Raw genomic sequence first — 14,990 nt, forward strand, 5'->3', positions numbered from 1 at the left:
AATTTTCAAACGAATCTGACAACTCGTTGTTGGGTTGCTGCCCCTGAGTTAGTAATTTTACAGAAATTTGGCAGTTTTTTTGTTATTATCTTAGATATCATTATGATATATAATATCTAATACTATTAATTATGATTTTAACCTTATTTTACATAATTTCCAATACAGGTGAGCGACACAGGCTCATGAGAGCGTCTAGTGTTAAATAATTTTTATAATTAATCATTTACTGCGAGTTTTGTGTTTCCAATCTGGCGTCGGTAGACGAAATAATGACGATTGACATACTTGGGTAGGCCTACTACAGATGATTCCGACAACAAAAGTAGGCGTGTTATACACCATTGTGTAGAAAAATCAATTTAGATTTACGTCATAACAAGTTTTAGTTGGGTTGACAACCAAGAAATCGGCATATAACGGAATTTCGCGACCAGCTGACATTTTTAAAAAATGTGAGTTAAGTACCTTTTGTTATATTAAGGTATATAGGAAATTTTTTTTCTGAGACAAGTGCCTGTGGTATCAAGCTTGAATATTATGTCCATTTTTGCCCCAAGTGTTCAGGGTTCGACCTCTGTGGGCGTATCGAGCTGCGCTCAGCAAAGCAGTTTATTTCTCTAATCACGACATTATAAATAGTCATTAGAAAATGATCAAAAGTTAGAATCATGCATGCTCACGATGTTTGCAGCCCAAGCTCATAAAATAAGACAAATGTAAAACATTTCAAACGAGGAAACTAACGGCCTGATTCATGTACAAAATAATGAACGAAAAACAATATGATATACAGCAACAAAGGACAACCACTGAATTACAGCCTCCTGACTTAAGCTTGGGACAGGCACATACAGAATGTGGCCGGGTTAAACTAGTTTGAAGGCGCGCAAACCCTCCCCTAACCTGGGACAGTGGTGTAACAGTACAACATAAGAACAAACTATAATCATTTCGGGGCCTTTTTATAGCTGACTATGCGGTAGGGGCTTTGCTCGTTGTTGAAGGGCTTACGGTGACTTCTAGTTGTTAATTTCTGTGTCATTTGGTCTCTTGTGGAGAGTTGTCTCATTGGCAATCATACCACATCTTCTTATTTTTATATATAAAAATCAGTTGAAAAGGGCTTTCAGATCGATACAAAGCAGAAATACATCTAACAAAACACAGAGTGGATGTGGCATTCTACTTATATATCCCCACAACAAAAAGACACTAAGTACAGATGTGAGAGTACTCGCAGTTACTGACAACTAGTTCAAAGCCAATGATGTCTTCTATTTTTGTATGTAGGACCATAAGAAGACCTGCTGCCCTGCATATAAGTTGATGAATATCTGGTTCTCCTTTATAGTTGGTGACAAGTCCTAATATTTAAGTGCATCAATCTGATGATTTAATAACATTATAGATTTGTTTTATAACCCAGAAATGTTATATAATTTTTTTCAAAAGTGCATTAATCTTATGATTTAAAAAAAATAAATCATATTTTATTTACAGAATTTATATCTAATTATAGTTTGAACATGCAATAATCAATTCTTGTTTATTTCGCAAAACAAACAACAACTACCTTGTTTATTTCAGAACATTTACATCATAAAATAATGTGGGACAATCAGAACTTTAGATGTGGGACAATCAGAACTCTAAAATTTAAAAAAGTGGGACAATCGGGAATAAACCTTTTTAATCACCTATAAACAAAATTATGACACGGTAATTAACAAATTGCAGTTATTTCCCATCAACTTTTTTTATCAATTAAAAACGTAAATTCTCACTGTTATTGTACAGATTTCATTATTTATTTAATCAAAATACTTTTATAATTTCAAGAACATATTTTCTGTTACCATGTTTATCGCAAGTCAACACTATACATAACCGGAATGTAAACATCCGACTGAATACATATTTCTCGGGATTATTATTCATTAAATTCTTAAATTCGTGGTTTGCTGTGACCCATGAAATCTACTAAAATTGGTATACCACGAATAAAAATAAATCCACAGTACCTATGTTTGTTTCTGAATATTAGGTAGTTGTGCATTTTCTCATTTTAGATTGTTTATCGAACAGTCGAACCTCATTAAGTCGAAATCGAAGGGACCGAACTGGACAAAATTATTCGACTTATCCGAGGTCGAGTGTGTCATAATAAGTGAAATGCATGAAATAAATATGGTATGAGATTTGTTTAATCTAGATTTTTTTAACATTGTGGCTTTTTTGATATGACAATTTATGATTGTGCATTCAAGCTCCATATGTTATGGTCCATCATAATAATAATTAAACACACAAGTACAGATACAAAGCAATCACTATGAATTGTGGATTCACTCGCCGAACGAAACAATTACTGAAGATCACTGATGTTATTTTTAATCTAATTCAAAAATTAAATATTAGATTTTTATCTTTAATTCTGCATTTTTTTAAATTTCTTGCTTTCGACATGTTTGAACTTTTTGTAAACCAATTTACATTAATTTTCCATCGACGGGACTATGAAATTTATTCGACTCAACCGAGAATTTGAATCAACTGAGTTCAACTCTTCAGAGGTTGAAATACATTGATTAAACGTGAAATTACTTTTACTCATCTGAGTTTTCGACACAACAGAGTTCGACACAACGAGTTTCAACTGTAGTTCATAATTTTTATGCCCCCGCCGTAGCGGAGGGGGCATTAAGTTTTACCCTTGTCCGTCTGTACGTACGTCCCAAAATTGGTTTCCATTCTCTAACTTGAGTTTGCCTAAACCAAATGTTATGAAACTTATACACAATGCTTATTACTACAAAATACAGATCAAGATTGAATTTTGGTGGGGTCACTTAAACCATTCCTGAGTTATGCCCCTTTATAAATGGAAAAAAAAAAAGCAAAATGTTTAGTTTCCGTTCTCTAACTTAAGTTGCCTCAACCAAATGTTATGAAACTTATACACAATGCTCATTACCACAAAACACAGATCAAGTTGAATATCGGTAGGGTCACTTTAACCATTATTGAGTAATGCCCCTTTATAAATCGAAAAATTGCAAAATTTTTAGTTTCTGTTCTGTAACTTAAGTTTTCCCCAACCAAACATTATGAAACCTATACACAATACTTATTACCACAAAACTCAGATCTAGTACAAATTTGGGTAGTGTCACTTTTATTGTTTTTGAGTTATGTCCCTTTATAATGTTGTATGCAAGCGGGGGCATCATCTGTGTCCATGGGGACACATTTTTCATTTATTTGATATAAGGTAGTTTATCATCATTTTAAGTGGTTTATGATCATTTAATTTTAGGTAGTTATATAATCTTCTAATTTTAGGTAGACTTTTGTCCCCCTAGCCCTTTGGAAGGGACACAGAAATACTGTGCTTCCGTCTGTCTGTCCGTCCTTCCTTCCGTGCTTCTGCCCGTCCAGTCTTGTTAGCGCTCTCAAGTGTTCAATTCTTGGCAAATTTTAATGTAACTTATATCATAGGTTTATATCAGCAATGTCTCGGACAAGTTCAAAATTCAATGCCAATCAATTATTTTTATACAACCTCAACATTTTTGCATTCATATTATGCTATGTCGATTTCTGCGTCGTCGTCGAAGACATTTGTCGTCCAAAGACATTTTGGTTCGCTGACAATAACTTGAGTATCAGTGTATGAATCTCTATGAAATTTAAGCTCTAGGTTCCCGCTTGTGTTTCCTATCATGATTTCCTTGATAGAGGATTGCTGCTCACAAGGAAGCTATTAAACCAAGAGTTCCAAATGGTGAAGTTGAAATCATCCCTTCGTAAATTTTACGGACGCCATCACGAGTTGGTTGACCGTTATGGAATTACCGTTTCACAGATGACATCGGATATGTTCCTTATGTCGTGACTACAATACCCTTCCATTTTCACGAATGTCACTTACCGAATTAGACTATTTACCGGATTTGTAATAACATAAGCAACACGACGGGTGCCACATGTGGAGCAGGATCTGCTTACCCTTCCGGAGCACCTGAGATCACCCCAGTTTTTGGTGGGGTTCGTGTTGCTTAGTCTTTAGTTTTCTACGTTGTGTCATCTGTACTATTGTTTGTCTGTTTGTCTTTTTATTTTTGACCATTGCGTTGTCAGTTTGTTTTCGATCTATGAGTTTGACTGTCCCTCTGGTATCTTTCGTCCCTCTTTTTCCATAACACAATAGGAAGGTTGGATTGATTTTGGGGGTTATTGTCGTAGCTGTTTAGTAAGTAGGACCAAAAAGGGGCCAAAAACAAGCATATTTCTTGTTTTAGGACAATAAATTGTCTATAAATTTTACCACAAGGTTCCAAAGCTCAAAAAGAAGGTTGGGATTGATTTTGGGGGTCATAGCCCAAACTGTTTAGGAATTGGGGGCCGAAAAGCGGCAACAAAAATTAAATTTTCTGGTTTCTAGACAATAACTTGATTATAAGTCTATGGATTGCTATTTAATTGTGTCACAAGGTTTTATCGATAAAAAAAAAGTTGGGATTGATTTTAGGCGTTATGACCGTAACATTTAAGGAAAATGGGGCAAAAACAATACTTTTTGTAATAATTTGTATAAATTGCTTATTTCTTGACCAATTCCAATGGGTTTTAATTGAAAGTCTTGAATTCTTGGGATTCTTAAATATGTTGAATTTAACCGGGTATTTGAATTTGGATTTTGGGCCCTGTTTTTGAATTGGTCCATATTAAGGTCTAAAGGGTCCTAAATTAAACTTTGTTTGATTTCATCAATAATTGAATTATTGGTGTTCTTTGATATGCTGAATCTAACTGTGTATTAAGATTTTTAATTTTGGGGCCTGTCTTCAAATAGGTTCGGTCCACATTAAGGTCCAAAGGGTCCAAAATTAAACTTTGTTTGATTTAAAAAAGAATTGAAGTCTTGGGATTCTTTGATATGCTGAATCTAAGCATGTATTTATATTTTTTGATTGAGGGCACAGTATTCAAGTTGGTCTAAATTGGGATCCAAAATTAAACTTTGTTTGATTTGATCAAAAATTGAATTATTGGTGTTCTTTGATATGCCCAATCTAACAGTGTTTTAGATTTTTGATTTTAGGCCCGGTGTCAATGTTGGTCCAAATTGGGGTCCAAAATTAAACTTTGTTTGATTTCATCAAGAATTGAAATATTGGTGTTCTCTGATGTGCCCAATCTACCAGTGTTTTAGATTTTTATATGACCGCAAAAAATTTGCGCTTGTATATTGCTATTATGTCGTCGTCGTGGTCGTCCGAAGGCATTTGGTTTCCCAACAACAACTTTAGTATAAGTGAATGGATCTCTATGAAATTTAACCACAAGGTTCAATAGCACAAAGGGAAGTTTGGATTGATTTTGGGGGTTATTGTCGTATCTGTTTAGTAAGAAGGGCCAAAAAGGGGCCAAAAACAAGCATTTTTCTTGTTTCAGGACAATAACTTGTGTATAAATTTTACCACAAGGTCCAAAGCTCAAAAGGAAGGTTGGGATTGATTTTGGGGGTCATAGCCCAACCCGTTTAGGAATTGGGGGCCGAAAAGCGGCAACAAAAATTAGGTTTTCTGATTTCTGGACAATAACTTGATTATAAGTCTATGGATTGCTATTTAATTGTGTCACAAGGTTTTATACGATAAAATGAAGGTTGGGATTGATTTTAGGCGTTATGACCGTAACATTTAAGGAAAATGGGGCAAAACACAATACTTTTTGTAATAATTTGTATAAATTGCTTATTTCTTGACCAATTCCAATGGGTTTTAATTGAAAGTCTTGAATTCTTGGGATTCTTAAATATGTTGAATTTAACCGGGTATTTGAATTTGGATTTTGGGCCCTGTTTTTGAATTGGTCCATATTAAGGTCTAAAGGGTCCTAAATTAAACTTTGTTTGATTTCATCAATAATTGAATTATTGGTGTTCTTTAATATGCTGAATCTAACTGTGTATTAAGATTTTTAATTCTGGGGCCTGTCTTCAAATAGGTTCGGTCCACATTAAGGTCCAAAGGGTCCAAAATTAAACTTTGTTTGATTTGAAAAAGAACTGAAGTCTTGGGATTCTTTGATATGCTGAATCTAAGCATGTATTTATATTTTTTGATTTTTGGCACAGTATTCAAGTTGGTCTAAATTGGGGTCCAAAACTAAACTTTGTTTGATTTCATCAAAAATTGATTTATTTGGGTCTTTGATATGCCAAATCTAGCCATTTGTTTAGATTTTTAATTTTGGGCCCCGTTTTCAAATTGGTCATCATTAAGTTCCAAAGGGTCCAAATTAAACTTTGTTTGATTTCAACAAAAATTAAATTCTTTGTGTTCTTTGATATGCTGAATCTAACTGTGATTTTTGTCTCGCCTTGTCGGAGTCAAAAAGTGAGACATAGGTATGCTGTTTCCGGCGACGGCAGTGTCAACAATGTATTTCTTTGTGATTAGGTCTAGTTTATGGTGAACCACTAGTGGTAGGTCAATGATATTTGGTATGCAGTTGTATTAGCATTGGCACATCTCATTACCATGGAGATTATTTGACCCCGCCCCCTCAGTTATGGTCTATTGACTTTGAAACTTTGCTTAGTTTACATGTTTTAGATTGTGATTAGGTCAGTTTATGGGGAACTACTAGTGGTAGATCAATGATATTTAGTATGCAGTTGTATAAGCATTGGCATATCTCATTTCCATGGAAATTATTTGGTTCAGCCCCCTCAGTCATGGTCTATTGACTTTGAAACTTTTGCTTAGTGTACATGTATTAGTTTGTGATAAAGTCAGTTCATGGGGAACCATTAGTGGTAGGCTAATGTTAATTGGTATGCAGTTGTATAAGCATTGGCATATCTCATTTCCATGGAGAATATTTGGCCCAGCCCCCTCAGTCATGGTCTATTGACTTTGAAACTTTTGCTTGGTTTACATATGTTAGTTTGTGATCAGTTTAAGATGAACTGCTGATGTAAGGTCAATGATATTTGGTAAATTTGCATTTGCAAGTCTCGTGTCCATTGATATTATATAGCCCCACCCCCTCATCATGGTTCATTGACTTTTACATAGTTTACAAGTTAATGTTTATGTTTAGGTTTGTTTAAAGGGAACGACTTATGATAAGTCAATGATATTTAGTATGCAGTTGTATTAGCATTGGCACATTTCATTTCCATGGAGATTGTTTAGCCATGTACCTTCAGTCATGGTTCATTGACTTTGAATATTTGCATAACTTACATGTTAAAGTATTGCTATTTTAATTTCAACATTTGCATTATCAAAATTACAAAAAGGCGAGATATATCTCTGTGTTAACAGTTTATTGATTTTGGGCCCAGTTTTCAAGTTGGTCCAAATCAAGGTCCAAAATTAAACTTTGTTTGATTTCTACAAAATTTGAATATATGAGGTGCTTTGATATGCTGAATCTAAGTGTGTATTTAGATTTTGGATATTGGATCATTATAGGTAAATGTCCTATTTCAAATTTTCAATTTCTTATACCACATTCATTCTGTATCACAAACCTTTACTGTGTCAAATATTCAATCACAATAAATTCAGAGCTATATCAATACTTGAATGTTGTGTCCATACTTGCCCAAACTGTTCAGGGTTGGACCTCTGCAGTCATATCAAGCTGAGCCCTGTGGAGCATTTTATTTTAAAGAGCTATGCCCTTGGAAATATTAATTATATGGAAAATTGCATTTTTAGTGCTCTCATGTGTACAATTCTTGCAAGATATATGTTAAATTTATATCAAAGGTTTATATCAGCAATGTCTCTGACAATTTCAAAAATCAGTGCCCATCAATAATTTTTAAAAGAATTATGTCCCTTGGAAATATCAATTGAATGGAAGACTGCATTGTTTGAGCTTTCAAACCTTCATTTCTTTAACATATTTATAAAAAGTTGCTAGACGCGGAACTTGTTAATTATAAGTAATATTAATATTAATTATGTTAAAAACAAAAGGGCCTGAAATGGGGTAATTTTTAATCAACACTATTGTCCTATGTTAGTTGTATATAAAGTTGAACTCTTTGATTCATTGTTTTTACGTCATGCCGGCTAACAAATTGGACCTGCATGGTTATTTTAGCAGTACAGATTAAAGACCCCAAAAAAAAAATTTTTTTTAGTTATTGTCCTGGACCGATGAAAAATGGGCAATGTTGGGGACAATGGAATTGTGTTCTTTTATTATTTTAGGTAGTTTATCATCTCCTCAGTTTATGAAGTTTATCATTAATTTCTAATTATAGGTAGTTTATCATCTTCAGAGCCTTTGATATTAGTAGAAGGTTTCAAATTTGAGTCAACAGAAAGACCTTCACCGTAAGTAGAGAGAAGAGAAATAGTTTTATTTATCAATAATTTAAAAGAGAGGCGAAAGATAGCAAAGGGACATTCAAATTCATAAGTCGATAATAAACTGACAACGCCATTAAGGTGCAGAAACATAAATGAGGTTACAACCTAATACCATAGGGCAATAGAAAATAATACTCAGAGGTCACCATGTTTAATCATGGAGATGTAAAAGAAAAGAATGTAATAGAATGTATTAGTTGGTCAGGTTAATACTTGAATCAAAGAAAGTGGTCTAATGTTGGTCAGGTTTAAACTTGAATAAAGGAAGTGGCCTACTGTAAGTCAGGATTAAACACACTGTGAAAGTATTTTTATTCGTGGGGTACCAATTTTTGTGGTTTTAGTGGATGGCTTTATCCACGAATTTAAGTGTCCAACGAAATATAACAACTGTAGTCCAAATCAAGACATCCATTTAATCTTTAAAAAACCTAAACTGTACGACTTTTTATCTTTTGATTCTCATGAAAAATTAGTTTTGATTGATGAAAGTCAGACTTTCGGTGATGATATGTGATGATGAAGTTTCATTGTGTCTCTTTCTTCACAATTCTCATACGAAAAAAAATAATAATTTCATATTGGGCTTGCTTTTTGTCGAGCCTGCGACTTTTGTCGCAAAAGCGAGACATAGCGATCCTACAATCCGTCGGCGGCGGCATCCACAAATATTCACTCTGTAGTTAAAGTTTTTCAAATTTTAATAACTTTCTTAAACTATCCTGCATTTCAACCAAACTTGGACAGAAGCTTGTTTATGATCATAAGATAGTATCCAGAAGTAAATTTTGTAAAAAAAAAATCCTGTTTATCGGTATTTTACTCATAAATGGACTTAGTTTTTCTGCCAGTTAACATTACATTCACTCTGTGGGTAAAGTTTTTCAAATTTTAATAACTTTCTTAAACTATCCTAGATTTGTACCAAACTTGGACAGAAGCTTGTTTATAATCATAAGATAGTATCTAGAAGGAAATTTTGTAAAAATTTATTTCCTGTTTTTCCGTATATTACTTATAAATGGACTTAGTTTTATTCAAGTTAACATTACGTACAGTCTGCAGTTAAAGTTTTTAAAACATTTATTAGATTCATAAACCTTCTTGGATTTTTACCAAACTTGAACAAAATTTCTTACAATCAAAAGATAGTATCTAGAGGAAAATTTTTAATAATTTTTCCCCATTTTTGTTGTGCCTTCAACTAACAGCAAAAGAAGGCGAAACACTGGGTTCCGCGGAACCCTTACGAATTTTTTATTTCATACAAAAAAATTTTACAATTCAAAGTACATTTGTAGTATTTTTATGCCCTCGCCATAGCGGAGGGGGCATTAAGTGTTACCCTTGTCCGTCTCATCCTCCCATCCTGCTGTCCGTATGTCCCCAAAATTGGTTTCCGTTCTCTAACTTTAGTTTGCCTCAACCAAATGTTATTAAACTTATACACAATGCTTATTACCACAAAACACAGATCGAGTTCGAAATTGGGTGGCGTCACTTTGACCGTTCATGAGTTATGCCCCATTATGAATGGAAAAAATTGCTTAATCTGTCATTTCCGTTCTCTAACTTTAGTTTGCCTCAACCAAATATTTTGAAACTTATTCACAATGCTGATTTCCACAAAACACAGATCAAGTTTGAAATTGATGGCGTCACTTTTACTGTTCTTGAGTTATACCCCTTTATTAATGGAAAAATTGCTAAATCTGTCATTTCCGTTCTCTAACTTTAGTTTGCCTCAACCAAATATTATGAAACTTTTACACAATGCTTATTACCATAAAATACAGATCAAGTTTGAAATTGGGTGGCGTCACTTTTACTGTTCTTGGGTTATGCCCCTTTATAAAGGGAAAAATTGCTTAATCTGTCATTTCCGTTCTCTAACTTTAGTTTGCCTCAACCAAATGTTATGAAACTTATACACAATGCTTATAATCACAAAACGGTCTTATCTATGTGAATCTATCATCTGTATGTGGAAGTTGAAATGCATATTTAGAAGCGGTGGCATCTGTTGTCCATAGACATATTATCCATTTATTTTAAGAAACCGTTTTTATACGACCGCAAAAATTAAAAAACATTTTGGTCGTATATTAGTATCACGTTGTTGTCGTCGGTCGTCGTCAGCGTCGGCCGAAGACAGATGGTTTCCGGATTATAACTTTAGTATTAGTAAATAGAAATTAATAAAATTTTAACACAAGGTTTATAACCAGTAAAGGAAGGTTGGGATTGATTTTGGGGGTTATGGTCCAAACTGTGTAGGAATTAGGGGACATAAAGGGGCCCAAATAAGAATTTTTGTAGTTTCTAGACAATAACTTGTGTTAAAGTTTATGAATCTCTCTGAAATTATACCACAAGTTTCCATACTACATCGGGATGGTTAGGATTGACTTTGGGGGTTATGGCTCAAACCAATTAGTAATTAGGGGCAAAAAAAGGGGGAAAACAAGGGTTTTTCTGGTTAAAGGACATAAGAGACAATTTAAAAGCAGTGTAAGGGAGGTAATCCAAATCAATTAAAATAACACTGTTTGATTACCTCCCTTACACTGCTTGTAAATTATGTATTAAGAAATGATGATTGTCTTGAGGTGATTAGCTGTCAATTTATTTTTAGCAGTTGCTATTAATTAATATTAATTTTAGCCATGACTGTGTATGTCATTTTATATTATAAATCTTTTATGGTGTATTTAAATGGGTAATTATGGTTGCAAACTCCATTAGAAATTTGAATTGAGATACTGACCATATTTTGAGGTAAAGATATTTTTGGGGGGAATAAGGGAAAGGGTGGAGGTGAAAAATTAGAGGGGGGACAATTTTTCTCATTTAGATTTCAGAAATTAAAAGAAAATTTCTTCAAATATTTTTTTTTGGGGGTTAATATTCAACAGCATAGTGCATTGCACAAAAGCAAAAATCAAGGGTAAATTTATTTATTTTTTTTTTTTGGGGGGGGGGTCAATTTGCAACAGCATAGTGTATTGCACAAAAGCAAAAAATTGAATATAAATTCAAATCATATAACCAATTTGAAGTTCTTTGACTTCAGTTATTCTGTGTCAGAAACCTATTATGTGTCAAAAATTTAGTTACAATCCAAATTCAGACCTGTATCAAGCGTGAATATTGTGTCCATTTTGGCCCAACTTTTCAGGGTTGGACATCTGCGGTCGTATCCAGCTGCGCTCAGCGAAGCAATTTATCTTTTAGTGACATGTTTATGGCCCAATTAACACCTTTGATAATCTTTAATCTATTGATCATTCGATCTCGAGGTTAATTAGTGTCATCACTTCTGATTACACGTGTGCAACAATTCAAATGTTTACTTTGCAATTTTCTTCAATCGAGACAATTTGTAATCATAGAGGAATCAGCTTATTTCCGAAAGCAATTATTTTATTAAAAATGTGATGAATGTTGTCAGTAATGAAAGACGAACAAGTAAGTGAAAATGAACACCTTATTGCAATGTCCCACAAATCATTATAAAACAACATATGATTATTTTCAAGAATCTTCATTTCTTGTGGCTTCAATTTCTTCACTCAATTTTTTTTCACAAAACTAAAATCCACAAATTTAAGAACCCACGAATATGTAACTTTTGCTCAAACCACGAAAATTGATACCCACGAATAAGAGTACTTTCACAGTAAGTAAAGAAAGTGGCCTGCAGTTGGTCATGTTTAAACTAAAATAAAGTGACCTACAGTTGGTCATGTTTAAACTAAAATAAAGTGGCCTACAGTTGGTCAGGTTTAACTTCAATAAAGAAAATAGCCTACATTTGGTCAGGTTTAACTTGAATAAAGAAAGTGGCCTACAATTGGTCAGGTTTATGTAATCTACCAAAGTCACCAACAGTTGGTCAGGTTTATGTAATCTACCAAAGTTACTTAAAGTTGGTCAGGTTTAACTTGAATAAAGAAATATACAGACCAAAATGCCATGCTTAGTATAACTGAAGATGCTCAGAATGTCAAGATCAAACTAATGTTCATTTTGGATCAAAATCTGTCAGACTCCACCCAGCTTGCATTAGACATGTTTGCAATCCAGTTTGCCATAGACATGTTTGCCACCCAGCTTGACTTTCAATGTTCTGTAAATAAAAAGTTTTTATGCCCCCGCCGTAGCGGAGGGGGCATTAAGTTTTACCCTTGTCCGTCTGTACGTCCGTACATACGTCCGTACGTCCCAAAATTGGTTTCCATTCTCTAACTTTAGTTTGCCTCAACCAAATGTCATGAAACTTATACACAATGCTTATTACAACAAAACACAGATCAATTTTGAATTTTTGTGGTGTCACTTTTACCGTTCTAGAGTTATGCCCCTTTACAAATGGAAAAATTGCTGAATTTTTTGTTTCCGTTTTCTTACTTTAGTTTGTTCCAACCAAATAATATGAAACTTATACATAATGCTAATCACCACAAAACACAGATCATGTTTGAATTTTAGTGGTGCCATTTTACCATTCCAGAGTTATGCATCTTTACAAATGGAAAAATTGCTGAATTTTTCGTTTCTGTTCTCTAACTTAAGTTTGCCCCAACTAATTGTTATGAAACTTATAAACAATGCTTATTACCACAAAACTCAGATTAAGTACAAATTTGGGTAGTGTCACTTTTACAGTTCTTGAGTAATATCCCTTTATAATGTTATATGCAAGCGGGGGCATCATCTGTGTCCCATGGACACATTCCCCATTTATTTTTTTATACGACCGCAAAAATTTTGTGGTCGTATATTGGTATCACGTCGTCGTCGTCCGAAGAAACTGTTTAGGAATTACGGGTAAAAAAGGGGGAAAAACGGGTTTCCAGGTTAATGGACAATTTAAAATAGTGTAAGGGAGGTACAGATGGGTGCAAGTACATAATTTGCAAGCAGTGTAAGGGAGGTAATTCAAACACATATTGTCAAATTACCTCCCTTACACTGCTTGAAAATTATTTATATAAAAGAAGTGTATTGTCTTTAGGTGATTAGCTGTCAATTTATTTTTATACGACCACAAACAAATTTTGCAGTTGTATATTGGTATGACATTGGCGTCGTCGTCGTTCCGAAGACACATTGGTTTTTTGTACAATAACTTTAGTTTAAGTGAATGGATCTCTATGAAATTTTACCATAAGGTTCAATACCACAAAAGGAAGGTTGGGTTTGATTTTGGGGGTTATGGTTCAAACAGTTTAGGAATTAGGGGCCAAAAAGAGGCCCAAAAAGGCATTTTTCTAGTTTCCAGACAATAACTTGTGTTTAAGTGTATGGATCTCTCTGAAATTATACCACAAGTTTCCATACCACAAAGGGATGGTTAGGATTGGCTTTGGGGGGTTATGGCTCAAACCGTTTAGGAATTAAGGGCAAAAAAGGTGAAAAAACAAGGGTTTCCTGGTTAATGGACAATTTAAAATAGTGTAAGGGAGGTACAGATGGGTGCAGTCCTAACCTGTACAGCAAGTTAACTTGATAACCAGTCATTTGGACTGGTCAAAGTTAACCTGTGACAGGATTTAGGACTGCGTTAACCAGTCCTAGGACCACAAACTAGTTAACTTGAAAAGCGAACTTGGTCCTAGGACTGTTTTTATGTCTGCGGAAAAAGTTAACTTGGAAACAGGTCCGCTACTGATATAAGTTTACTTCGAAACCAGTCCTGCCATAAATTAACATAAGTTAACTTTGATTTTGACATCTCCAATTGAACCAGACCTGATCTCAAGTTAACTTTTGGCTGGTCTGCTCAACACTAAGTTAACTTGTTACAAGGACCGCTCTGCATCGATTTTTAAAAAATATTTTTAAATGTCTTTGTTTCTTGGTAAAAACATAGAAAAATAAAGTAAATTAATAGTTCCATGATATAAACACGATTAAATAAATGTATTTTTAAATAAAGTACGCATAAAACTTTCATTGTTATACAAATTTATCCGTGATCTGCCTTTCTATCAATTAAAAAACGATATTGGTTACAATGCTAACGGGCATTGAATATATACTCCAATACATATCAAATTCTTTAAATCGTATCAACCATATTTGCACTTTATTATGTATATCTATATAGCCGCATAGTAAATCAGCAATATTTTTGTCAGGATAAAATGTATAATACAAATGACAGCAATATTGGAACACAATTTCTCTAATTTTTGTGCTATTTTCACATTTCTTGATAGGTGTGAGAAAAATATTTATCCTCACTAGTGAAATATCTGTTCTCGGCAAATGAATGGTCGAAATTTAATTATGACGTCAAATTTTCTTGGTTTCTTTTGAATTTCCTATTGTGTCGTCATCAAAAAAGGCGACCATGCCTGATGACGTCACATATAAAGAACACAACTTGCTGCAAATCTTTGAAAAGGAAGGATAAAAATCATTAGAGAAACAGATTCCACCACTATAACTCGTGTATTACGATATTTCTCCACTCTCAACAGTTAAATTTTAATTATTTAAAAAGCTGGGCAAGCCTCGTGCTTTAAATATTAAAACTTTACTGTCTCGAGTGGAGAAATATCGTAACACACTTGTTGC

At 33.8% G+C, this 14,990-nt stretch overlaps 1 protein-coding gene and 1 long non-coding RNA gene across 4 annotated transcripts in view; one reads left to right on the top strand and one right to left on the bottom strand.

Moving 5' to 3' along the window:
• LOC127709752 (uncharacterized) overlaps nt 1–14,990 on the bottom strand; it is a 324,446-nt gene that overhangs the window by 302,193 nt on the left and 7,263 nt on the right. The gene's annotated exons all lie outside the window — the stretch shown is intronic.
• Nucleotides 1–14,990, top strand: part of LOC127709706 (integrator complex subunit 10-like) — a 318,221-nt gene that overhangs the window by 220,046 nt on the left and 83,185 nt on the right. The window contains exon 9 of the mRNA XM_052215364.1: nt 8,297–8,369. Within this exon, the coding sequence (XP_052071324.1) occupies nt 8,297–8,369 (73 nt within the window). The remainder of the gene's footprint in view (nt 1–8,296; nt 8,370–14,990) is intronic.

The sequence above is a fragment of the Mytilus californianus genome, unplaced genomic scaffold (assembly GCF_021869535.1).
Source record: "Mytilus californianus isolate M0D057914Y unplaced genomic scaffold, xbMytCali1.0.p SCAF_7, whole genome shotgun sequence".
NCBI classification, from domain to species: Eukaryota; Metazoa; Mollusca; class Bivalvia; order Mytilida; family Mytilidae; genus Mytilus; species Mytilus californianus.